Genomic DNA, 26,611 nt, shown 5'->3' with positions numbered 1-26,611 from the left:
CTCCTCCCCCTCCCCCGAGACTTCCCCGTCTAGCCTGGAGGACAAGTAGGTCTGGTACAGCCCCCAGTAGTTCTTGGGGCGACCCCCGGGCGGTAGGAGCTCACTGTATGTGTCCGATTGCGTATTGCAGTATTTCATGTCGCTAACCCAGCGCTTGAGCGTAGGCAATGGCCCCCTCATCCAGCATAATGCGACCACCCTCTTTGCTAGGAGCAGTCCCACGCTCACCAGTTTCCGAACCGCGACTGGGATCGATTTTGTGTAACCCAGTAGAGCAAGGGCTGGGTCCATAGCCAGGTCCAATTCCACTATGGCGCTCAATTCAGCGAACACGCTGGCCCAATACCTCTGGACTCCCGGGCAGCTCCAGGCCATGTGTAGGAAGTCCGCAACCCGAGCCCGGCACCTCTCGCAGTGTGGGGTGTCACGGAGGCCGAACCTATGGAGCCTCTCCGGCGTGTGGTATACCCTTTGTAAGAACTTAAAGTGGATCAACCGGTGCCTCCCGTTCAGGGAAAGGCGCCTGGTGGCCGCACAGCAGTAGGCCCACATGCTGTCATCGACGTGTGTATCCAAATCCACCTGCCAGGCCAGTCTCGCCCTCGTGTAGAGCAGGGCCGTGTGCTCGTGTCCTATCCTGTATAATCTAGTAATGAGCTTCTTTGGTGAGACGGCGTCAATGATATACACCAGTTCCGGGACCGCAGGGGGTTCCTCCATATCAGGGCCTAGCAGCTCCAGCAGGGCGCTACGGACCCGATGATACTGAAAGCGTTGGAGCAGTGTGGGGTTCTCCCTCCGATGTGAGATCTGTGCCCACGTCTTCACCAGTCCATGCTCAAATAGGTCCCCCAAAGTAAGAGCACCCAATGCGTGAAGGGCCCTATGGACCCCCGGTTCCGCCAAGGTTGGTAGCCAGAGTGCCCATTGTAGAGGCATGTTGGGAGCGTACATTAGTACTTTATGTTGCCTCTGCAGAATAGAATGCCATGCATGGTTGGTAGACAGGAGGGAGTCTAGTACGCCAACTCTGCGGTCTTGCGGGCCACAAATGGTAGCAGGAAGCGGAGTAGGGTCCGCAAACAGCCGCTCCAGTATCACGTGCGGAACATCACGGCTGCCATGTATCCAGGTGTGGAGGTGGGAGGCCTGCGCTATCCGGTAGTAGCGTTCCAGGTCCGGGGCAGCTAAGCCCCCCTGCTCATACGGTAATTGCAGTACCTTCCACTGCACCCTAGGTTGTTTCCCGGCCCACGCTAGTCGCACCAAGAGTTTGTTCAGGGTTGCAAAGAAGGCTTTCGAGAGCACGATCGGGAGATTGTTGAACAGGAACAGAAACCTTGGGAGAATGACCATTTTCATTAAGGCGATTCTCCCCATCAGGGATAACGGGAGTTTAATCCAAAGCTCCACGTCATCCGCTAGTTTGCTGTAAGCAACCCCGTAGTTTTCCCTCAGCATAACTTCAGGGTCCGTGTGGAGCATGATACCTAGATACCTTATCGGATCAGTGGACCATTGGAGCGGGTAGTCCATCTCAAAGGGGACCGTGACTGGGGTTAGTGGGAAAGCGACTGATTTCGCCCAGTTAACCTTCAGTCCGGAGAGCGCGCCGAATCGCACCACTTCCCTCAGCACCGACGCGAGGTTGTTGGCCGGGTCCCTGACATAAAGCAGGGTGTCATCCGCATAAGTGGAAATGCCCAATTTGTAGGTAGGGTAGTTGATGGCTTCATACGAGTGGTATTCCCGAATCGCACACGCCAGTGGCTCTGCCACAAGGGCGTAGAGTAGCGGGGAAAGGGGGCATCCCTGTCTTGTGCCCCTGGTGATGGAGATCGGCTCCGAGACAGCATCACCCAATCTAACTCTGGCCGTGGGCTCGTGATAAAGGGCGCCCAGCAGTTGGAGGAAAGGTCCTCCTAGCCCCAACTTTTGCAGCACCTTGCGCATGAAGGGCCACTCCACAGAGTCAAAGGCCTTCTCCATGTCAAGAAAGACCGCAATGGCCCTAGCGTCCTGCCGAGTATGCTGCATGGCTCCCATGACCGTACGGATATTGTAAGTGAGATTCCTGGCCGGGATAAACCCAGCCTGTTCCGGGGCTACCAACCCCGGCGCCACTAGCGCCAGCCTGGTAGCCAGCACCTTTGCATAGAGCTTAGCGTCAACATTAAGAAGGGACAGTGGGCGGTACGAACCTGGTTGGTCGCTGGGCTTACCAGGTTTGAGTATGGTGACAATCATTGCCTCGCGCATGGAGTGCGGCATAGCGCCGTTCTCGCAGATTTCAGCAAAGAGGGTGGAGAGGTGGGGCAGCAACTTATCCTTATACGCCTTGTAAAAGGCCACCGTCAGACCATCTATCCCGGGGGCGCTATCCGCTCTCATGGTAGCCAGTGCATCTGATATCTCCTCACGTTGTACGGGGGCCATCAGAAATTCCCTCTGCCAATTCTCAAGGAATGGCATCCTGATATAGTCGAGGTAGTTGTCAATGTGGTCCTCGACCCCGGAGATTTTAGTGGTGTAGAGCTCCTCATAAAATCTCCTGAATTCCGCCAAAATGCGTGCCTCCTCCGTGAGCGTCTCCCCCCCCGGGGTACGCAGTTCCGCGATGACCTGTTTGCGCCTAGTGCCTTTCATAATCCTGGCAAGCAGTGCCCCCGGGCGGTCCCCTTCGCCATACGCGCGCGCAGTCGCGTATTTCCCTAAATGTCGCACTTCTCTGTCAGCTTCCTCGTGGAACTCACTCAAAAGGTCTTGCAGGGTCTCATCACCAGGCAGGGTCGGGTCAAGCAGCTGGCGGCGTTCGTAGTCCGCTATCTGCCCCTCTAGGAATTTCAGCCTGTTTCTAATTGCCTTTAGCACCCCTGAGTGTTTCGCCATGACCACCCCCCGCACATACACCTTAAATGACTCCCAAACCGTCCCAAAGCTGTCCACTGATCCCAGATTGGTGTCGAAGAAGGTGTCTATGTCCTCCCCCAGGTCAGCCCTGAAAGCCTCATCCAGCAGCGAGTAGGGTGGAAATCGCCACGTAAATGGCGGGATTCTCTGCTGGGGAGTACGCAACGCCAACAGCACTGGTGAGTGGTCCGACAGAGTGCGGGGAAGCACACTGCAGCCCCTGACCATAGCGAGCAGATAGTGTGAAGCCAGCCAGCAGTCAATCCTGGTATGGATATTGTGGTAAGCTGAGTAATGTGTGTACCCCCCCTTAGCGCTATTCCTATCCCTCCACACATCTACCAGACCCAGTCTCAGCATTTCTGCCTGCATGCACTGCGCAGCCGCCGCCGGGCGCCTGGCAGGGCCCGCAGACCTATCCAGCTCAGGGCTAAAGGTGAAATTAAAGTCCCCACCCCAGATCATAGTGCCAGCGGCCCATTCAGTACAATGGGCCGCAACCGTTGTATAAAATTCAGGGGAGTCATAGTTCGGGCCATAGACATTCATGACCAGCAGGTTAAGTCCCTTGCCCGTGCACTTGCTTAACAAAAACCTCCCCTCCGGGTCCGCCTTTACCAGGGTGAGGGATAGCTTGGACTTCGGATTGACCCAGGTGAGGACCCCTCTGGCATGGGTGGTGAAGCCTGCATAAGTGGAGTGACCCTGGATCCCCCTGTGCATTAGCATCTTACTGGTGTTGGGCAGATGCGTTTCCTGCAGCAGCGCTAGATCTATGTGGTGCCTCTGGAGATAGTGTAGCACCTTACGGAGTTTCCTATAATCATTCAAACCCCTCACATTCCATGTAAGAGCCCTGAGGGACTCGGTATCGCTCAGTGTGTCTGCCAGTGGTGTGTCAGCCATTAACAATGGAGGAGAACAACAACTGTAGTGCCGTGACAAGGACCCCCCCGCACCAGTGACAGCAGACGCCCACCCATCCTGTAGTACAAAACATCGTAGAGCACATGTCGGACCTTTCCCCAAACATCCCAAACTTCCCCGAACTCAGAACCCCCATCGCCCCCCACCGCCCACAGTCAACCAACCCCAACCTGGTATGACCGAAATCCCTACATTCACCCCCCCCACCCATCTTCAAACTTCCCCAAACAGTCTCAAGTAGAGCCGCAAGCACTATGAGCGCCAGGGCAGAGGTAGCACGCTCAATGTCTCAATCGACCAACGTCCGGTCGTCGCTTCTGCGCAATGTCTTTTGGCCGCCCCTACGCCAGCGCCCCCATGTGCCAGAGCAGCTATGAAGTAACAAGAGCAATATCGTACCCGCCTTACCGCCCCCCCCCCCCCCAGACCCCATCGAACCCTCCCTGTCGTGGGCCGTTATCAACACCACCCCCGGGCAGGCTAGTTGAGTCCCAGAGAGTGCCGCCCAGTACCTAAACCCGTGTGGCTCGTACAGATCTCACCCGTGGTGCCATGTCCAGATGTCCGCTCACTGCAGTGGAGAGCCCAGGTTGGGCATCCCCCGGGCTAAGAGTCTGCGGCCGTGGCAAGGCCTCAAGTGTCCAGGTCCTCAGGAGAGACCACTGCGCCCCTCCGTCACATTAGTCCTGCTCATCCATATCCTCGTTGTCAGCGCCCTCCTCCGGAGGCGCCATCCGGCTCTCCTTATGCTCCTTAATCCACTGCTTCAGGGATTTTTGCAGCTCCTTCGGGTCGGTGAAGAAATGTGAGTGGCCCTGCCTGTTGATGCGCAGCCGTGCCGGGTACAACATGGCATAGTCCAGGCCCAGGTCTCTGAGCTGCTGCTTGTAGGGGACGAATCTCCGTCTCTCCTCCTGTACCTTGGCGGTGAAGTCAGGGTATAGCGAAATGTTCATTCCCTCGTACTGCAACTCCCCCTTCTCTCGAGCAGCGCGGAGGGCAGCATCCCTGTCCCTGTAGTTGAGGAGTTTCGCTATTATCGGCCGAGGGTTCGCCCCCGGAGGGGGCCTCGGGCCCAGGGTACGGTGGGCTCGCTCCACTATGAACATGGGAGAGAAGGTGTCGTCCCCCAACAGAGTTTTAAGTAGTTTCTCGATAAATAGCTCCATTTTCCCTGTCTGGGTCGACTCCGCCACGCCCGTGACGCGTATGTTGGACCGCCTGGAGCGAGCCTCTAAGTCCTCCGACTTATCTTGTATCACCTGAAGTAGCCTCCCAAACTGTTTGCGGTCAGCGTCCCACGTTGTCTGCGCCTCCTCCGCCTCCGTCAGCCTGCGCTCCGCCATGTCCAGCCTCTCCGCATGCTTATCCACCCTCTCCGTCATGCGATCCATTCGATACGCCAGGGCGTCAATCTTGGTGCCGATGGCCGTCATGCCATCCTGTAGGCCTTTCTCCATCGTGTTGAGCATACCTCTTATTTCTGTGCACAGTGCGGTGTTCGTGTCCGCAGTTGCACCCGGGGACTGGGCCGCCGGTGGGTCCAGCGCCTTCTGTCTTCTCTGGTCAAACGTGAGTTTCGTTTGCGTCCTATCGCCCTTGCCCATCGCTCCTGCTGCTAGGGAGGCCAGACCTTACAGTTGCAATTGGGTCCCAATTGGACAATGCGGGACAATGCGGGAGCTGACCACGTGCACAGACCGGCACCGGAGGCCACGCGGTCAGTCCACTATCGCGGGTAGTCCTGCGTGCCCAGTAATGCCTCAGGTCAGGGTAGGCACACGCCTCTTGCTGTCCCCCTCCGGGTGCCTCAATGTCAGGACACCCCCAGTCAGCTCGGGGGTGCAGTGCCCAAGAGCGCTAGGCTCCGCGAGGCTCCTACCAGGTGTTAGGCCGTCAGGCGGGGCCCCTCCGCAGCATACAATGGCGCCCTTGGGAGCGCCTCGTGTGTGGTCCCAGCCGGGCCGTGTCGCCGCCGGCTCTCACTCGGCGTCTCCGCTCCTCTCCAGGGGTGCAGGGGTCGCAGCAATGGTCCGCCGAGCTAAGCGCGGAACACAGGATGGGCTGCAGCTCCCGCCGGCCACGCCGCCCGCACCACAGCAGGGCTTCCTCTAGCCGGGGCCGCACGTCGAGTGACGCAGCGCGGCCTCGCCGTTCAGGACAGAGCGGGGATCCCGGCCTGGTCCGCGGCTCTTCGGTCGGCGACGGCGCCGGGGGAACCGGTGCACGCAGCCCTTCAAAAGTCGCGCCAGGGGTCCGCAGGGGGTAGGGGAGGCAGCCCCGGCCGGAATTTCACAGGTTTCGCCGCTGTGGAAGGATATTGGTCGGATATTAGGTGGCGCTAGCGCAGAGCTCCGCACTCAAGCGTCCACCATGAACGCCGGCTAGCTCCGCCCCCCCCTTGCAACTAATATTTATAGACACAAGAAACAATAATACATGTACTGTCTCTCAGACAAGGAAAGAAATTGACCTACACATATATGTTTATTAGAAACTAGTGGGATCCATATAAAATTATTTCAGTTTTTATTATTGGGATTGTATGATTGTTTGTGTTCTGGGTGTGTTTGCTTGATCTGAATTGTGAGGGCATGTTTTCTCTTGATTGTGAGCCTGTAGGGAGCTTCCAGTACCTTTGTATATTTTGGAAATGATTTGTGACTTTATAGCATGAATATAATTTATACATGTTTTTTGAGAAATAAATATTGTTAATAGAACTGGTGCTGTTTAATGGATGTTATAATGCGGGCCCAGGGGTCATAAGGGCTTTACCGTCTAGATTTCTTTTACTCACCCCCAGAGAGCAATCAGTCCTTGGGTAGGACTCCGCTGGGGACTTCAGTGCAAATGGAAAAGAAGGTCGATCCATCTCCGGGGCAAGGTCCTAGCATGAACCGGCTTGAAAATATGATTCAAAATAGAGGTTCATTCCCCCCCCAGCCCCCCCAAATCATTATTCAAACCTGTAAATGAGGACAATGGTGGACGGCCTAGTGTGCTCTAACAGGTTTTCCCCACTAAGTCGCTTGGATGAAAACAATTGACTGCAGCCCCTTGCTCCAGTGGGCGGGGCGGGGGAGAAGTAACCCCTATGGAGAGGGTGGAGGAGAACCTAAATTGTAAGATCTTAAGATGGAATGTAGCTAGACTTAGAACAAAAAGTAGGGAACCCAGATGGATACATTTTCTTAAAGCTTATGATACAGTGCTGTGCCTAGCAGAAGTTATATTAATTTGGGGGAGAAATGGTTTGAAAGCCCACCAAAAGCTTATATCTTCACGGAAGCAGGTTCTTAGAGGTGTACCCTGGTAGCCCAATTGAGACAGTCCTATAAAAGTACGATTAATCGCTGCAAACAGGAAATCAAAGAAGAGGCTTGGAATGACCTGCTTTCAATAGGGATAGTGCAAGATTTTGGGCTATAGTCAATAAACCCTTTTTTAACAGGACTAAATAATACGCCCCTAGAATGTAATATTATGGAGGATCAGTGGTACTCCCATTTTAATACTGTTTATGGAGTATCACAGGTCGAGATGATCTCCCCAGATACTCCTGACCTAGCCTGGGGCAATACTTTATCATTGATGTTTATAGAAACCGAAGTGGAGGTGGCTATCGCACAAATGAATGGCAATAAGGCCCCTGGCCCCGATTGTGTCCCGGCCGATTTATATAAACGCCACAGCTCTGGGCAAAAGTCATAACTAATCTTCTAAATACGGCTAGTAAGCACAGATTTCCGCTATCTTGGTCTCTCTCGACCATTATCCCAGAGTATATAAAGGGGCCTATTTTCCTGATTGATTCAGTAATAAAGGTTTTAGGCAGAGTTATTTTAAAAAAACGTTCCGATTGGTTGGTTGACTATCGAATTTTAACAGATTGCCAATATGGCTTTAGAAAAGGTAGAAGTACCATAGATCAATGTTTAAATCTGCACCTTTTGGTAGAGAAATATACAGTGGCGAAGCAAGTTATGCTTCAGCTGGCCTTTATGGACCGGTCTTCGGTCTTTGACCTAGTTATGGTCATTATTGATGGATATGTGTGGCGCCGTGGGAAGAGGTGTGGCGCCGTGGGAAGGTGTGTGGCGCCGTGGGAAGGTGTGTGGCGCCGTGGCCAGGGCGACTGACTCCGGAACCTGGGGATCACGGTTCGATCCCCGGCACCGGCGGCAGATTAGCCCAGCACCATGTGACTCTGGGCAATAGCTTGCTTAATCTTCCCGATGGCCCCCAGCGCCTAGAGACCTTTACGGGGGATTGTGCGCTATATATATATATATATATATATATATATATATATATATATATATATATATATATATATATATATATATAGCAGCTCCCCTGACAAAGTCAGAAAATCCAGCACTCCCAGTGAGTATAAACCATTTGGTTTATTTTGCACAATAAAGAAAAACGCGTGTCGGCTCTTGCCTTCGTCAGTTATATATATGGGGATGGACTGCTGTTTAGTTTATTTTTAGCAGATCTTCATGAGGATCTTTATGCTAGGGTCAGAGTCAACCAAGATGGTAAATGCACTAAGCACGTTAAATTTGATAAAGGGGTTCATCATGGTTGTATTTTAGCCCCTTTGCTTTTTATAGTTTATATAAATAACTTAAATACCTCCCTTAGCACTGCCACTTAAGATATTCCACGTATAGGGGGATTCCTGCCCGCACTGCAGTTGGTCTGAGAATCTCTTGGATTCCTTTGGATCTTTTATGCAATCCGACCTTATTGTCAATAAAACCAAATCGCATATGATGACAATGGGGTAGAGGCCAAAAAAATCTAAAACTTTTTATTGTGAAGGAGTCGAGCTGTCAAGGGTTTCCTCTTTCCCCTATTTGGGAGTTTTATTCGATGAAAGAGGCTCTTGGACTCCCCAGTTAAGGGCAAAAAAACTTGTAATGTCAAGGTCCATAGTTGCCATTCAAGGTTTTGCTTCCCGATTGAGAGCGAAGCCTCTTGAAGCATTGCTCAAAATGTACGGCTCTAAAAGCATTGCAATAGCATCATATGAGTCTGCGATTTTTGGATATAAACCTGCAGTGGTATTCCAGCAAGTTGAAAAGAAATTTATGAGATATCTCCTGGCGGTCCCCAAATCTACCTCTACTTTTGCTATTCACCAAGAGCTGGGCTGTGGCTTTGTTGAGGATCACATTGAGATAGGTCCTATGATTTGTTGGCTAAAGACATGGATTAATACAGAATTGGGACTCAGAGAAATCCTTAGGGACTGCATAGCGTTGGATAATGTGGGCAAAATCCAATGGATACAATATATCAAGTCAGTGCTTGGAAAATTGGGGTGACAGGAACTCTTTGCCACTCCGGAAAAGATAGTGAAAGAGGATGTGGCATGGGTTAAAGCCCAATTCTTAAATATGCTGTCTGTACAGAGAGAGGCATTGGAGACTTTGAAACCCACGGTGAGAGCCCATTTGTTGTTAAAGACAGTCCCACTGATAGAACCGTATTTGTTAATTGTTACAAAACCTTTCCAACGATTTCTTCTAATTAGGTTCCGTTTTAATCTTATTCATTGTCTTTTAGCATATGTACAGGGCTGGAGAAAGGTACGAAATTTAGGTCCCCGTACATGTGATCATTTTTCTTTGCAGAACACCATGCACTTTACAATGTTTTGTGAGCATTTTAGCCCCATGAGGAGAACGTTTTTAAGACCTATTTCAAAGGGGAAGGGATTTGTGCAAGTCAGACCAGCCCTACTATATCTGCAGTTGTTAAACAACCCATGGAAGATTTTTAATGTTGCAAATTTTTTGGTGGCAGCAGTCAGACATAGAAAGAAAGGGTGCTAGATATTTTAAAGTGTTGACTAAGTACAAATATAGATATAATTGTTTTTATCGCATGATTAATGAACTATAAGCCATTTGTTTTTATTGGCATTATTTTATTGTTTGTATGTGGTATATTTTAATTAATTTAAAATATAGTAATATGTTTCTATTAATTCTTTTATGTAAATTGTTCACTGTGGTGTACTTTTATGGCTTTGCTTGGCCTGACAAAGTGGTTTGAACTGAACTGGTCTGATGTAAGACTTCCAATACTTTGAGAGTTATCCCTTTTTCTGAAATTATTTGGACAAGTTTTTCTGTGGTATACTACCTTGGATTTGGACAAAATATTATGTCTCACTACAAGCTAAGAGTGCCAACTTGTTCTTTGTGATAGTTGTTGCACATTTGTGTAAAAGTATAGATATTTATTATTACATTAAGAGTATGTGTGTAAGTGCTTCCTTTACGCTGTGTGATGCATAACAAAAGGTGATTTACAGCTTTAGATAGCAGTGTGTGATAAAATCGGACCTAAATGATAATTGTGTGATAACTTAGAGTTCTAATATTTTCGGTCATCCTCCATTTGTCCAAGATTGCTCTTGACCACTTCATCATCAGATCACTGCTCAGTATGCAAAGGTGTGTGAAGAAATGTTCATCTTACATCGCACCTTAAAAGGAGAAGCTAAAAAAGAAATTAAAAAGGAGTTTTATTTTTTCCCATTTATTAGTTAGGTGCCTGCCTGTCTCCAACAATGGGCCACCTTTATATGAGGAAGGCTGTGCTGAGAAAGCATAGGACTCTGTGTGATACAGATTACCGGTAAGCAAGCAGGCCAGTTCTGTTCTGTCACAGGAAACAGCCTTTGCAACGTGCTTTTTACCATGTTATACCTTTGCTATGCATGTTTTTGAACGCATATTCTATTACAACGTTTGCCTTTTCTGCACATTTAAGGTAAGTTCAGGGGACTGGGGGAGGGGTCATATATATATATATATATATATATATACACACACACACACACACACACACACACACACACACACATATACATATACATACACACACGCCGTTTTGACAAAAAAGGATGCCTCAGCCTCACAAGTCAGGCTTGGTAACGGAGTCACCGCTGTATATGCCAATGAAAACTCACAAGTTTATTGCCACATGAGAAACAAGTCATCCAGTCGGGAGTAAGTAAAAAACAGGTCCTTTACTGCAGCAGGTAATACACAAGTACGGCATTACGCGTTTCGTCCCAGCTGGGTCTTAATCACATGCCGATTACGAGAGTCAATTACTGGTGGGTTTAAATACACTGAGATAATAAACAGTGTATTTAAATCCACCAGCAATTGGTAACGCGTAATGCCATACTTGTGAAGCACCTGTTGTAATAAAGGACTGTCTGTGACAAGCCTGCAGCAAATGTACTTCACAGGTGTATATTGTAAGCCCGTTAAAAGGTTTATTATGCCTTGCTATAATTTGAAGGTGATTACTGTTTTTTAACACCGGAGTGGAGTGTTAAACAATTGTCAGTCCAGCATGTGGGAAGAGCAGAACAGTATGATGCTCATATATTGGGGGATGTAAATTGTTTTATAAGTCCAAACCTAACATTTTGCATTAGTGTCTTCAATAATCAAATAAATTAACAGCGCATTTTTGAAAATGTGTAAGCACACTGAATGAACTTCCACTAGTATTGAAAATAGGTTGGTACATTTTGTCCTGCAAGAATAAATAATTATAAAATCACAAACAGCAGCAGTAAAAAGCTGTGTGTTGACTTCACTTATCCATCAAAAGAAGTAAATGTTTCTCCAGGAGCATTCTACTTTTTAACCACCCGTGCGTCCCATCGTTTAACTTTCAAGTAACATTAACTTTGCCAACACTAATCTCGGAGATGTCCTATATCTTTTTAGTTTGTCTTGTGCCTGGCAAGCAAGTCATCACATCAGGTGCTTACTCAACATACACGGAGAGCAATCCCTAAATGTAAAACCAACTAAGATTAGGGAGACGAGCAAATCGTTATCTCAGGCGAAAGCAAATGATTATCCCAACTAACTTCTTTTAGAGGGAAACAAACGACTAAAGCCAAATGCGAAAGCTCACGCTAAAAAGAGTAACTGATTTAAACTCTGAAAACAGCAGGGATGTTGAGCTTTCCAATATTCACTCCTCTAGAAATGTTGTATTGCAGTTGATAATGCCATTACTGCCAAATCAAAGTGCGATGAACTGCGAGATGATGCATTTTATTCGTTGTAAGCATTTCTGCTGAATTCGCCTCCATGCGTTGAGAGCAAGTCAGAACATCTGAATGTTCAGATTTCAGATTAAACACTTTTACACGTCCAGATGTTTTTTTAATTAGTTGTGCGTTTTCTTTGTATGGGGGCAGAAAGAAAAGTTTTGGTTTCTGAAATTGCTGTCAACACTTTTCTCTGTCGTGGGAAAGTGCAACTATGTGGTCTAGTGTTAAGCTGATCTTGGAACACAGAGACCTGGATTTTACTACCAATTTCGTCTTTTCACCAGAGTATTGTATAGTTCGCCTTGTGTATCAAAATACAATATATGATTTTTTATTAAAAAGACAACAGGAAAGCGTGCCTTGCAGCATTACAGTTTCCCACTTTATCCATTCTTTGGTTTCTGTTTTATGTAGCTAACTGAGGAACATTAATTTCGGATTCTTGTACAGCAAAGTTTGCGATCCTTATGCTGCAATTAAAATATAATCTGTAGAGCACTGTACTGTTCCTTGGAGATCTATTGATGCTACACGAAACACCTAAAATATACACACTAAATGTTGATAGCAGTGCAATATCAAGATCTACTATACTTGGGATAGGCAAGGAAAAATAAGTTTCAACAAGTATCTAGCCTTTTAAATACAAAAGGCTAAATTACTCATCAAGAAACACTGTTTCGAAACATCAGCGGTTAACTATGTTAAATTAAGTATTTTTAAAAACCACAACAATATTGAATGCGAAAAATAAGTCCTAATTGCGAGTTCAGGTTTTTTTCACCATATATATTATTCCTGGGAATACTAGTTCAACAAATATCTTGATTAACCCCAGACAAATTTAAATACAAGGTACATGCACAAAAATAGTCAACAATGTAATGTAGCATATCCTTGAAACTTTATTTTGTGGCAGTAACATTACTAAAAATTTTAAAAAAGGGAGGCGAAAGGAGTTCATCAAAAGTGTGTGTGGCGGCAGGGGGGGGTGGGGGGGTTGCAGACAGTTAAACAAATGTTCCATGCCACCTACGCATAAAAATGGCAACGTTTCCGGAGTAAATGCAATTTGGTGTCAATGCTGAAAAAACAACCAAAAAAAATCAACAAAACCGCTGACTCAATACTTGCTTGGAGAAATGAACTTGTTTTCAATTATGCTGCAGACAGGCAGCAGGGAAAATATCCCACATGACCGAACGTTTGCCAAGTGTAACTTGAACATTAGACTCAGTGCATTAGCAATCCTGATCGGTTAACACCTTGCAGGAGGCCACACATTGTACAGCTAGGAAATCAAACCACCAGAAACTCTACATGTTTGCTCAAAGCTCCAGATGGATTTTTAAAAATGTTTTTTTAAATAAAGCAGTAGCAGTGAGTCTCCCGGGGGCACAACAGGCGTATGCAGCCACTTGTTTGCGCTCTACGGCACTAAGGTATTACAAAAGGGTCCGCAGATTATTGTGAATCCCCTCCAGTATTACTGATAGCACTGGTGCACATGTAGCACCATCGCTATCATGAGAGGGTTTTCCCTCATTTGCATGGTGGCGTGGCCCCATGGAAATGAGGGTAGCTATTTGCCTCTGCTACCACACTGTATTATAGATGTGGGCGCAGATGCAAACGAGCCCCTAGGGGGCAACTCACAGTGTACCACAAAACGATGGTGCACTGCCAGTGCGCCTCCTGGAGACAGCCCTCGGGGGGCAAATGTTATATTCTATTATACTGATTAGTATAGGGCACTAATCACCAGAGTGTATGTATCCAGGCGTTTAAGCAGGTGTGTAGGTGTGTGGTCCAAAAGGTGCTTTATGTGAAGGGCCAGGTCTTAAGCTTCTTGCGGAGCTCAAGAATTGAGGAGAGTGCTCCGATGTTTTGATTCCATGTCTTGAGTGAGATGGAGGATATAGAATCAAAATGTGAATACCAATTCAACAATACCAATGGATGAAGCCCACTGACCAAAATTCCCTCTATGTATGTATATGTATGATTGTGATTGAAAACAATAGTCTGGTAAGACAACTAAAGGTGTTTCAAACGTCAGACCTAAAAATTAAAGGATTGGTTTCAATATTCTGAGTTGATGTCACTCGGGTGCCATGGACCCCCGCCACTTCACCCCCTCTCCCTCAAGACATCTCCCTGCAGGTGGGAGAGTGACTCCTGCACTGGCGTAGCTAGGGGGGGCGGACCGCCCCAGGCGTCATTATTTTCGGGGCGGCGGCTGCTCGGCACTGATGGCCCATGGCGGCGCCCTTTATAATTTATTTGCGGACACTGAGTGTCCGCAAATAAATTATAAAGGCCTCCCCCAATGGGCCATCAGTGCTCCGCGGCCGCCGCGTATGTGCGTGGGTCCCAGAGCTATCAACTTGTAGCGCGCGATAGCGTTACCAATGATGGCTCTGGGAATCATTTTTGTCCAGCCCCCTCCCTGGCGCTGAAAGTGCTGCAGTGACGTGCGCGTGCGCCACCACCACGCGCTCTCGAGTCTGGAGAGTGCAGGTAGTGGTAGTGGCTTCTGCATCACACTCATTGTCATCGCCATGGATTGATCGTTCTGCACTTGTCTGTGCCTCAAGGTCTGATATCAATTGAGAAGTTTAATGTCTAGCATTTAAAAACCTGCATCGTTTTATTTGGCAATGAATTTCTTTTAAACAGGTTTAAGTTTACATATAGCCAAAAACCAAACATGTTTGTGGCAGAAAATGCACGATTATAGCATTTTCGTTTAGATGTGATAGTTGTGTTTCAAGAAGCACAAAAATTACTTGCTTTTGCACGTAGTTGCTAGGATTTTCACAGCGGCCCCTCTTTTATGCAGAGGGAAAATATGAGCCCTTATGTTTCAATGACTCCATGATCTCTGTGTTTGGGTGCTTCATTTTTTATATTTTTTTTCTGAGCCTCTCTTTGTTGATAAAAAACTGGCTTCAGCTGGGCACACCCTGGGCAAACGGGGTCATCTGTCTGTGTAGCACGAAGTATCAATAGAAAGTAATATCTCTTTGAGACTTACTATTGTTTACTGGCAGCTCCAAAGAATGCAAAGCTGTGAACTGACCATGAATTAGAGAAGTAAGAGTTAGTTACCACAAATTGTATTGTCAATGATAAAGGCACTGGGCAACCATGGCTCATTAGCCTCCCAAAGTAAGTCAGCTCAGAAGGTTCTGCACTTCCTTCATGTGTACAGATGTGCGAGATACATGTTTAGCATCTTTCATAAGGACACTGGTATTTTCATGACTCTTTAATGTCTTCTCTTGGGATGCTCCCAGCACATGATGTCATGGCTCTTTTATAACCAATGACCAGGCAGCTTCATGGTTTTAATGTGTACAGTTTTGTGAAATGTTGAAAGGTGGGTCTTGGAAATTAAATAGTTTTTCCCTTTTCCAAATGTATACATCAAACGCGTCCTGTAAGTGATGTAGGTAAGATGGTTGAGAAAGGTCAGGTTATGGAACATCTGGTTCCTTGTGGAAAGTGGTTGTGATTGTCAAAGCCTGTTTTTGATGTTAGACATCACCAGTGCATCACTTTAATTTAGAATGGTATATACCTAATTGATGCTGTGTGGCAGACAAATTGGAAGTACATAAAATCATAAATTATGTTGTTCTAATTAAAACCAGTCAGTACGTTTAATAACGAACATATACAACCTGAGTCAAACATGAACTAGTTAGTGATAAAATGCACGTTTCTAAAAGAAATATGAAAAAAATTAGCTGAAAGGATATGAAAAACCAAAGGAGACTTTTGCTCAAACCAGTCTTTTTGGCCGAGGGTGCACGCACATGCGCACAGGCATCCATTATTTGTTTTAGTAGCCGGTCCTCAGTGGCATTGGGGAGATGAGCCAAATGTGTGAAAATTTAAAAACAGCAGCTCTCTCAATTAAAGACAACAGCACCCCATTTGGGAGCAAAGACAGACTAGGCTATTGCTAGGACCAGTATAACAAGTTCCATGCCGACCATCCTGAGAGCTTTTATTGGTTTTAATGTTTATATTATCAGTTTTATAGCTTTATATTACAGTGGTGCTGTAAAATATACTTTGAATCCCTGCCTGTCCTTCCCCTTTTATCGAGATACGCTATTGTATTTTCTTGTTACTTAAAATTTGGGCAGAATTACAATTTATGACTGTTAGGGGCTACATTTTAAATCAAGTTGCATTTAAAAAAAAAAAAACATGCAGAAAACGGTTACTCATTTTGTAATTGAGACTTGCCATATAACATCTGCAAACTGCTGAATAGATACCATTATATAATTAACTTTCTTTGTGTGGTACTTTCACATGAAAGTTTATTTCTGCCTAGGCAGTGAGGCGAGTTTCCACGTATTTGTGTCTTGTTTGATCCAGAGCCACATAGAAAAAGGAAATAGTGTATTCTTGTAATATACAAAAAAGTTGTCTGTGTCCCACCACTGAAGGCAAGATATTGCATGTGGTCTGCATTGCGGTTTATCTAGAGATTTGCGAGCATGTGTAACACTTACAGTAACCTCTCTGCTGTTTACACAACTCCCCAACTCTCTCTTGTGTCACCACCCTTTGGCGTAGTACTCATGGCTCATCGATTTCCTCTCCCCCAGGCTTTATGGGGCAACAATTAACTCAAATCAAGGACTACCTTAGTGACATAACAAAAAATTGAAAAATTATGTGTCCTTAGGTTTAATACACACAATGTATTTCCCATCATATTTTTTTATTATACAATGAGTCACCCTTAAAGATTCTTTTTAATATGGCAAATGCTGCATTTTAACACACATTGGTCAAATCTAACTGAAATGGATAAACAAATCTACAAGGGTGCAGTCAGCATCTTCGGGGATTCTCAAATCGCAGTTGGGCGAATTGTTGTGCTTTTCTGAGGGACTACACTCTTCTTCGCGTAACTTAAATTATAAATAGCTGCAATTTGTCACTATAAAAATGGGAAAAGAATAATTGAACAGGGTGTACTCCTAATTATAAGGGCCCACCTACTACCCCATCACAAAATATGGATTACTTTAATCTGGTGTCATCAAATCCCCAAACATAATACTGTTCTATGCATGGAATCTCCTGTTATATATGTTTCTGCCAAAATAAAAATCTTTGCAAAGCCCTCGGCTGCTACTTGGAGCTGTGTCTGCACTATATCAAATATTCAAAATCATTATTTTTTGTTACCATATTCCTCTTAAAATATCACTGTCAATGAAAATATTTCTCTTTCTCACTCAAAAAGTTTATATTTAGGGTTCCAAACTGTCGGTACGCAACCTATCAGCTAAACGTTTGGTCAGTGACCAGCAGTGCTACCACATGCACATGAGGTCTCTGTATATATAGGCGATAGCTGTAGTTACACTTGATCGATTATGAGTAGCAATTCTCTCAGCATGCACAATATGTACATGGTGCACTGTCAAATGTGCACAGTATGTAGGCAGGCCTCTATTATATGCGCATTGGACACCCTCTACATATAAGCAGGATGTATCCCTCAGACATATCAAAAGTGCATAGCCTCTTGCATACGCACGGCATATAGACCTGTCGACTGTGCCTATAATCAAGTTGGGCCTCTGCTAAAGTACCCAACTTCTCCAAATCATGAAACCACTAAGGACCTTATTCTGAGTTCCCCATTACCTCTGCAGGGAGATAACAGGGATGGAATTTATAATACAGTCCAGTATCTTCCCTGAGTTTTCCCCTTGGAATGGAGAATACATGCAAACCCAGTAATAACAGATCCAATTCTGCAAGTTTTTCGCCGCCTTAAAAGGAAAAAAAAAACGGTCCACATCTGCAGATCTTTTCTATAATGTCCTGCGCACTAGTGTGCATTGCAAAATAAGTGCTGCACTAAGGGTGCAGACAGTTTCATAATGTCCTGGGCGCTAGCATGCATTTCAAAACTGGTTCTGCACTTACAGAGCAGAAAACTTCATAATGTCCTGCGCTAGTGACAAGCACCGGAAATGGATGGGCACGCACACAGCTAGGGGTCACAACCCAGGCTGGAAGGTACTGAATGTGGTGTTGAGGAATAAGGTTAAAAATACATGGTAACGGGATAGAATAATGGAGTATGTCTAATGTTATGACGTAAAGCATGCCAAGAATGTCAGAACACAAAACAGTGTGCGATTTCTCTAAGTCACTAGGCCTCGTGAGAAATGAACTTCCATATATCAATAACAAGCTGGAGGTTTTTGGCGCGATAGAGCCAAGCTACACGGTTGACTTCATTGGGGGCTCCGGAGCAAATACATCCTTTTTTCCGCAGCACCCTCCTCCCCTTCCCCCTATCGGCCATGGGCGGCAGTCTGAGGGATAGCCCTGGGCGCCAGAAGCTCTAGCTACGCCACTGGACTCCTGCACTTTCAAATAAGGAGCAGCTCTGAAGCAGCTGTTCCATATTTGACTGAACGTGCGGCCCCCCTAGGCAGCTCAGCTTCACGGCTGCCCTGGGGGCCATGCATTCATTGTAATAGGGCACACTGTCCCAGTTTGCGGCTGGCCCACCTGTTTAAAAGGTGTGCTGTGGCACCAACAGGAACAATGCACCCTTTCAATTATACAGCCCCTGGTGTACACAAACATATTTAGACAATGCTAACTATGCTAGATAAATGCACTTGGAAAACGTGCAGAGTGGACAGCGTAGTTTGTAGTACAATGCCTACATCTAGAAAGTAGATCAAATGACAAAAGGAAAAAAAAACATCATGTCCAACCACATTTGTTATTATTTTAACACAGAATACAGATAAAAAATCTCTGCTTCTTGGAATCTGTGTTAGATGGAGCGTGTAATTTTAGAACTAATCAAAATGACTCCAAGGAGAGCATTGGAGGTGGAATAACTCCATTGACTGCATCAACTGGCACACCTTGACAGAGAGCTTTAACGCAGGGGTCTACCTACTCCGTTGGGACCAAACAGAGGTCAATAATTTCACATAAGTAGAAATGTGATAACCATGACTAGTACAGACCAGGATCATGCCAGAAGAAGTTACCTAGTTGTGAAAAGTTCTCATACTATCCCAAATGGGTGAACCATTCAAACCTTAACTAATATAAAGTGATTGCATGCAGGAGTTCATTAAAGGTGGGAAAGCTAGTGTAAATGGAAGCCCTGCAAATAAAGAATCTAGATTCACACAAACCACTTTATGTTGGTAAGGTTACTAAAGATTTGTAAAAATGATTACCAAATAAACATTTTGCTGCTCTTTATTTTATACAAAATAGCTAGACTTCTATTACCATAGATAAAGGTTAGTTGCCTTGCTTTGGAACCAGGTAGCCTTTTAAGGGAATTTCTTGAATTTGTACTGGTATGCCTAATGTCAGGGAGAAAACCTATTCGTGAAAGCCAAGTAGCTTCAACTAATCACAGCATGTTGCCCTCTGTAAAAGCACACCCTGCAGCAAGGAAGTCACTGAAGCACTTTGAGAAAGACGGTTTTCATCCTTACCTTAATTGAAGGGAAATCTGAAAACCCTACACATGAATAGCGTGCGTAGCATTCTATAACAGTGGGTTCGGCATTACATAAAGAAAACTTTGATCATTCACAGGACGTTAAGGTTTGAAATAAACATTTGAAGATTTGCTATAATATAAAGAATTTGCTTTTGTAAACATATGCATGAGGAACAAACACGCGAGTTATAATGAAAGCCAAAAGACTGCTCTGCTAGAGATAATTAGAACACAAAAAATGAAAACTTGCAACCAAACATTTGCGATACACGCAGCACGGAATGTATAATACATTCTCACTCTATTGGGCTCATTCATTATTAAGGCAATCGAAAGAGACTTACACCTACAATTTGAATTATGTTTGAAGTAATTCATTGTTATTATGTATTGAGAACATTTTAAATGTATGCCAATGTAATTATGCAGCAATGGAGGTGCGAATTACGCAGCAGCACTGGCTGATATCTGCAGCGAGGAAAAGGTTAGTTAGTCCACTTATTACTTTATTAAAGGCAAACTGCATGGTACACATTTTAACGTACATTCCATGGCTTTAGGGAGATAGTATATTTTAAGATACATAGGCACTGATATAAAATGTATTCTAATGCTCTACAAACAGATGTTGATTCCTAAAGAAACAAATACACATTTAAATTAAACTAGGCAAAGTGTTATCCATCAACTAACTACTTACTAAGCATCACGTCTGAAATTGAACTGCTAGGAAAATAGATTACTGTCCTGTCTGTCTTCTTGTCTCACTATATTGTAGATAAAGGTTCACATCTTTTTCTGAGTCTGCACTTAAATATGTAGGGCTTTTTTCCTTCCATCATACCAAATAAAGCTATGGAGCATTGCGAATAAGTAACACCATTTGGAAGAGTCTCATACTTTAAAAGCTGCAAAACAGGATTTTACAGGTAAAAAGTTGCCAGCTTCTGCAAAGCAAAAAAAGCTAACTTCTGCTAAGTATCAGAAGCTCAGTCACCGATTAGGTTAAGTATTCTTGACAACTCTTGGTCCGTTTGAACTAAAACAAGCTATTTTGTTGATACAATTTGCAAAATCAGGCAGCAGATGACGGATTATGAAGCAAAACCGGACATTTATAATTATGCCAATTACAGATGCATGACAAAATGTTAGTGTACCCTCGTTAGAATACATCGGCTGAAAGTGTTTTATTGGACCAAGTGTTAACATGGATTCCTATATGTACTGTGTGTGTAATAGAAAACGTGTATGGATTGTCCAACCGTACACTTTGAAGTCTAGGTCACAGGTTAATATCCAGCGTATAAGATTGGTGAAAGTAAATGTTGACTTTGCAGATCAGAATAAAACACTGTGTGTCAGTTCAGCATCCAGGAAACTCCTTCAAAATAATTGAGAGGTGCCAGCCATAAGTTACCAGTAAAAGAGCATGAGAAAACTTATGCAGGCCCTTCCTTACGTGAGTAAAAGTTGCCTGTACAAGAAATCAAATGGCCTTTTGCAAAATACGAGTTCACCATACTCCATAATTTAATTATACAGCTTACCAACAAACAAAAAAATAGTTGAATGTAGGTTTTATTGGCTAACATGTTATTTGGTTCAAACATACTCAGTACAACGGTACATTTCTAGTTGATATTTGGAAGCAGATGTGCTGCACAAAATAACAAAACAGTACATATGGACAAGTACACATTAAAGTGGTCGAGTGGCTGAGCTTTTGCATTCAATTAAATAAGCTTCCAGGGCCAGGCTTAGTTTAGTGAAATGGTGGGCAGCTCATAGGTAGTTTAGAAAACATTTCAGAATAGTAACTCAAGATCTGAAATGAGCAAGGAAGAAATTAGTGAAGGTAAGTGATCGAACTTGGGTGACTGTAGTAGTTGTGAATTATGGACTGCTGTCAGGGCACCCAGGGAACGAAGAGCAGTGCTCTAGATGTCTGATCACAAGGGTGGCAAAAGTTGTTGTGGGACATACTTCAGGTAGTGTGGCCAGACAAATTAAATAGCTACAGTTTTATAAGTGTACAACATTAGTGAGTGGAGGGGCAGCGACTTTCATCTGACTGGAATAGGATCATATGCTCTAGATTAGAAGTTGGGGGAAAAAATGAATGAAAATAAAACGTGCCTGATCAGCATATTGATTTGAGAAACCAGTGGAAATTATGTATTGGAGACAGGTAGCAAAAAAGGGAGAAAGGCAGAGGCACCATGAATGACTCTTAGTATACTCCAACTGACTGCTGCCACACATCATCCAGGTAACCAATAAAGATATGTAGTCCAGCTGGCTTGACACCATTAACACTATGCCTAGTAGCCCCACTGTATAAAATAAAGTAACTTTACCCATTCTATTTCATCCACCTAACCAACCATTTCACTCTTTCAATATGCTGGGTACAGTGTCTCAGTGGACCAATGTGTCCACTGCAGGAGCCTGTGTTCGACCTTGTGGTCACGGGTTCAAATCCCCGCAGGTCTACTCAGCCTTTCATCTATCTGAGGTCGATAAAATGAGTATCATTGAGTTGGGTAACAATAAACATCTGGTATTCAGCACCAAGATACCTCCGGGTGAACGTGCGGTTTACAAAATGTGTATGTTATGTTACCAGGCAAAGCCAAATCATTAAGACAGTAAGACCCAGTCACTACTAAACTGATGAGGAGATTGCAGCTCTTCACTGAAAACTACTTAAATATCATGTTTTCCTACAGTACCATAAAACTAATACACCACCTCCAACAGAACCAAACAGCAGCAGAAGCAAACATTAGTCCCCCAAAATGCACTTGTTTTATGTGGCAGCAAGAATCGTCGGTTTAATAATGGACACAATGTTTGGGCCTCTCAGTTCATATATAAGAACAGAACTCAATTCTACTGAGATGTATATTTTGGTTCACAACAAGCATAGCCTTCATTTCCCTCGAATATGCGTACCAGGTAGATTATCGTTCTCGTATCTCTACATACAGAAAGCCTTGACACAGAGGAAACCAACTCTGATAAGTAAACAGAAACATAGGAAGAACCGCTAAAACCATATTTTCCAAATCTAGAGTAGGATTAGCGATTGATTTATGTACCACAAAACATCGAGAAGTTTCTCAAAGGACTCTGTTGGGATGTATATGCTTAGAAATTTAGAAGCTAGCACGTGGTTAACAGAAAAACATAACGAAATATAGTCAGCAGGATTTTTTGGGGGGCATCCATCAGACATTTCTCCAAAATATACTACAAAGGGCTAAGATCTACTGACTAACGGGCAGACATTGCCTAACAAGTATTTCAACCATCCAAGCAGCGTTATAAATTGTACAAGCAGCATAAATGCTTTGTACAGTTAACGTTTGAGGTCTTAATACAGGCAAAGAGGTGAGGGTGAACGTCTCCAGTGAGAAATAGAGGACTGGATTCAACATTAATGAATTGGAGACCTGTCTGTCATAGAATAATAAATCGCTTCAGGGGTGTTTTGGGGAAGTAGATGAGTGGCTATTTGAGCGCCTGGGCGGCCACTGGTTACAGTTCAAGCGTTTGTCACAGTGCGAGGACTGGTGAAGGGAACGAATGTAATTAAGAAAGGAGAGCAACCAGTGTTTGTTATTAAAAGCGGTGAGTAATGATCATCTGGTGCTACGTGGCCTGAATGGAGCGAGATTATAGAAGTGGCGAAGAACGTCTGCCAGGTACCAGGGTCGCCAGGAGAGAGCTGTCACCAACGCTGCAAAAAGAAACCCCTTTGTAAAGGGGTGAGGGAACAGTGCTAATGTCATTACAGCAATATGGGGGCAGCCCGGGCAGGCATTTAAAAGGACGGCCAGTTATGCATCATGTAGAAGGGAGCGCCCGTCACCAGACTGGGGGGAACGCCTAGCATTGGAAAGGGACACAGCCTGGCATTTCAGAACAAAGAGTTGTTTCAGTGGCTCTGCAGGATGAGCTCTGCCCCAGATCGCGTGTTGACTGCATACAGGGTGACAGTTCTCGCTCCCCTGTGGCACTGACAGCTCCCACTCCAGCTGGCATTAATAGGTAACTGTGCCATCTCACCTCCATAGTTGAGACAGTGCTGGCAAACAAATCTTCGCCGTCCTCAAGCTCTTCGAAGTCAGGGTGCGCCGGCTTCCCGTTGTCACCTCCAAACAGCGGAGGTGGCTCCCTCTCCGTCGCCATCTTCCGCCACTATACCAGCCTCCTGCCGGCGCCGCGCAGACGTCAGGAGCCGCACGCACGCGGTCAGGGGTTACTGCCGGCGTGGAATAGTAAACAGAGATCTTGTGATCCGTGGCGAACTGACAGCGCACGCACCCTACTACACGTGGTACGCTGCACAAGAGCAGGCGCTTGTCCAGGTGGCGGCCATTTTAAGATCAGGCAGTAAGCCAATAGCTCACTAAAGTTTTCTGAGATGAGGGAGTGAGCGAACCAGTCTTGCTGGGTTTTAAGTGGGACAGGAGCTGTGTCATGCTGGGAGAGAACCGGGAGAGATTAAGAAAAGACTTTCAAATAAAAAGTTCGTAGCTATGGAGAAGGAAAAGTTCAATTCTATGTCGGAACGGAGGTTTCGGATAATGCTTCTTTTTCTTTTCTTCAGAAAATACAGCAGCCAATAAAATGTAAGTAAAATAAAAACTACATATCCTATGAACCCACGTAGTCAACTTTAGTACATGTGATATTCAATAGGTAGAATGTATTGCCTTGTAGAATTTGGTAAGTGTTCTTTATTCTTATCTTCTATGTAATTAGGGCTCGGCATGGAATGTTAGGCAGATGATGCTGGGAGCTGCTGCAGACACCATACCAAGCAGGGGTTGATAATGAAGAAGATGCTTATAATGATTTCTATTGTGGTATTCTTTGGAGGTGATCCTTTCAGGAACTGACTCATTTCAACATCTGGACCCAATTTGATATCCACCAGACCCTTTAACACTGGGTGAGTTTAAACCAAACTTACCAATTGGTTAATCAATCTTATACACTTTCTTGGCAATCGAATCTTTATTTGGTTAACAGAGTTTGTCAAAATAATATTGGAATCTCAAAAATATCATAGAATATACCTTTTATATCACTATATCAAAAATACTAATAAAGACAAAACTCATTTGTGAGTTAAAAATGCTTTATCCAAATAATGTGATTACTCATCAAGTACAATACAGCTTGAATCATGGATCATCACACAATAACAATTATACATCTCAAATGTCAGCGTAATGGCAAAGTGTTAAGTAATCAACACAGGAAAAAAGTAGGTTCAAATATTTATTCAGGAAATTAGTCCTTCAACGGAGCAGCCTTTCCTCAGTCCTTCTCTCCGACCAGCTACATCAACGAATACAGATTGTCAGGTGAGTACAACCGAGAGTTAGAATGCCCCATTAAACAATACAAAGACAGTATGGCCAATACATATCTCGTGCTACAACACGAGGTAACTTATTTCTTAAAGAAACCTAACACAACACATCTTCCTTAAAATACAGAATAAAAAAAAACATTAATTAGACAGATCCTCACAAACCAAATCTTTTAACCATACAGGTTTAGTGTGGGCACGCACAGAACGATTAATACCGGTATCTTCATCTTGAGAGATATTGGTATTCAAAGTGACACCAGTATTAACTACAGTATCAGATGTTACAGTGTCAGCTATTCCTGCAATATTAGATATTCCTGATGTTCCTTCAATATTAGGTGTTCCAACACAAACACTAGTATCACTCATGCTGCTCTTCATAGATGAAAAAACAACAAGAGGATTTACATCAGTATTAACACTTGAGGTACAACCTTCATCTTCTGAACCATCATGTGAATCTGAACATCTTGGTGAAAGCGCTCTTGTGTTATCATTTTTTATAAGGTCATCATCAATATTAAAATGTTGAGAAGCCTTTCTTGATAATCCTGAACTTTCATTTCTTTTATACAAATGTATATCACTTTTAAGAATAGCAATACGTTTTAAATTCCAAACCTTTCTGTCACTTAATTGCACAGCATTTCTAAAAACATGTGTTACTTTCAAAGGTTCAGAAAACTGACTTTCTCCTTTTTTGACCTTCCAAGGTTTCTTAACCTTGACCCAGGAGCCTACACTAATGTCACAAAACTTAACATTATGTTTCAAGTCATATGCTTCTTTGCTCTTAAGGTGTTTATTTTCAATCCTAGATCTCAATGCATCCAATGGAATGCTAGCTTTTAAATTGTTAGCCATCCAATCTGGATTGCATTTTGTTCGAACTGCTCTCCCTCTCATAACTTCAAATGGCGATGTGCCTAAGACATCATGAGGTGAAGTTCTATACATCCAGATTGTCTTGAACAACTGTAATTCCCAATCACAATTATTACTGATGGCAGTGATGGAGCAAGGCTTCGCACGTATAGCGACTTGCTTGAATTCATGAACCTCAAATAACATTAATTAACTAATCAATATGTTTGTCTTATTAATTTACCCCTTTTCCGACATTGGTGGGTCTCCGAGAGAAGCTTGCCTATGTGTTTCTAATCCTAATATGCTTGCAACCTAAAATGGCCGCTGCTACGCGGGAATTTAGACTGCACATGCGTCGGTCATACCCATGTGACGTGACGTACTCGCAGTTCTGGAGGGAATCTGTTCGCATCTGCGCAGTAGAGCTAAAATGGCTGCTTTGTGTTCTCACATGCGAGAAGCTTGCATTGCTGCTTTTGCTAAGCTGTTCGTTCTGCATAACCCTAATGCTATAGTTTATTATAAAGGAATGGGTATAGAGTAGAAGTTCATGGTATACAGTGTATTCTTTTTTCCGTGTTCTAAAACTGTTTCTTTTCCATTTCATGATACATTATGAAATATGGCCTGTTGTCCCTTGCTGCACTCCATCTTGCTTGAAACTGCGTCTGCGCGAGATCTGCGAGTCTCCACAGCAGTGACCTTTGAATCGCAGCCAGATGGCAGCCCCAGCCAAGATGCGCCTGGGAAGAAAACTGTAATAATGTAATAATCTTCATGGAGTCAGGGTGTAGTTCCAAGTTGATATTTATTGTAGTTGAAGTTACAGATGTTACAGGTGAACCAAGATGGTAGTTAAATGGTTGAATAAGTAGTTAAG

The 26,611-nt window shown here is 44.5% G+C and overlaps 1 protein-coding gene across 2 annotated transcripts in view; it reads right to left on the bottom strand.

The window, feature by feature from the left end:
• Positions 1-23,868, bottom strand: part of SNX2 (sorting nexin 2) — a 416,319-nt gene extending 392,451 nt beyond the window's left edge. Inside the window, exon 1 of one of the 2 annotated variants that reach the window (XM_078675570.1) lies at positions 23,547-23,868. In XM_078675570.1, the coding sequence (XP_078531696.1) occupies positions 23,547-23,669 (123 nt within the window). In that variant the 5' untranslated portion in view covers positions 23,670-23,868. The remainder of the gene's footprint in view (positions 1-23,546) is intronic. The other variant, XM_078675571.1, reaches the window with a different exon arrangement.
• Positions 23,869-26,611: the final 2,743 nt, after the last annotated feature.

Source organism: Lissotriton helveticus, chromosome 2_1, assembly GCF_964261635.1.
Source record: "Lissotriton helveticus chromosome 2_1, aLisHel1.1, whole genome shotgun sequence".
Lineage (NCBI taxonomy): Eukaryota > Metazoa > Chordata > Amphibia > Caudata > Salamandridae > Lissotriton > Lissotriton helveticus.
This window is presented reverse-complemented; position numbering and strand designations above follow the sequence as displayed.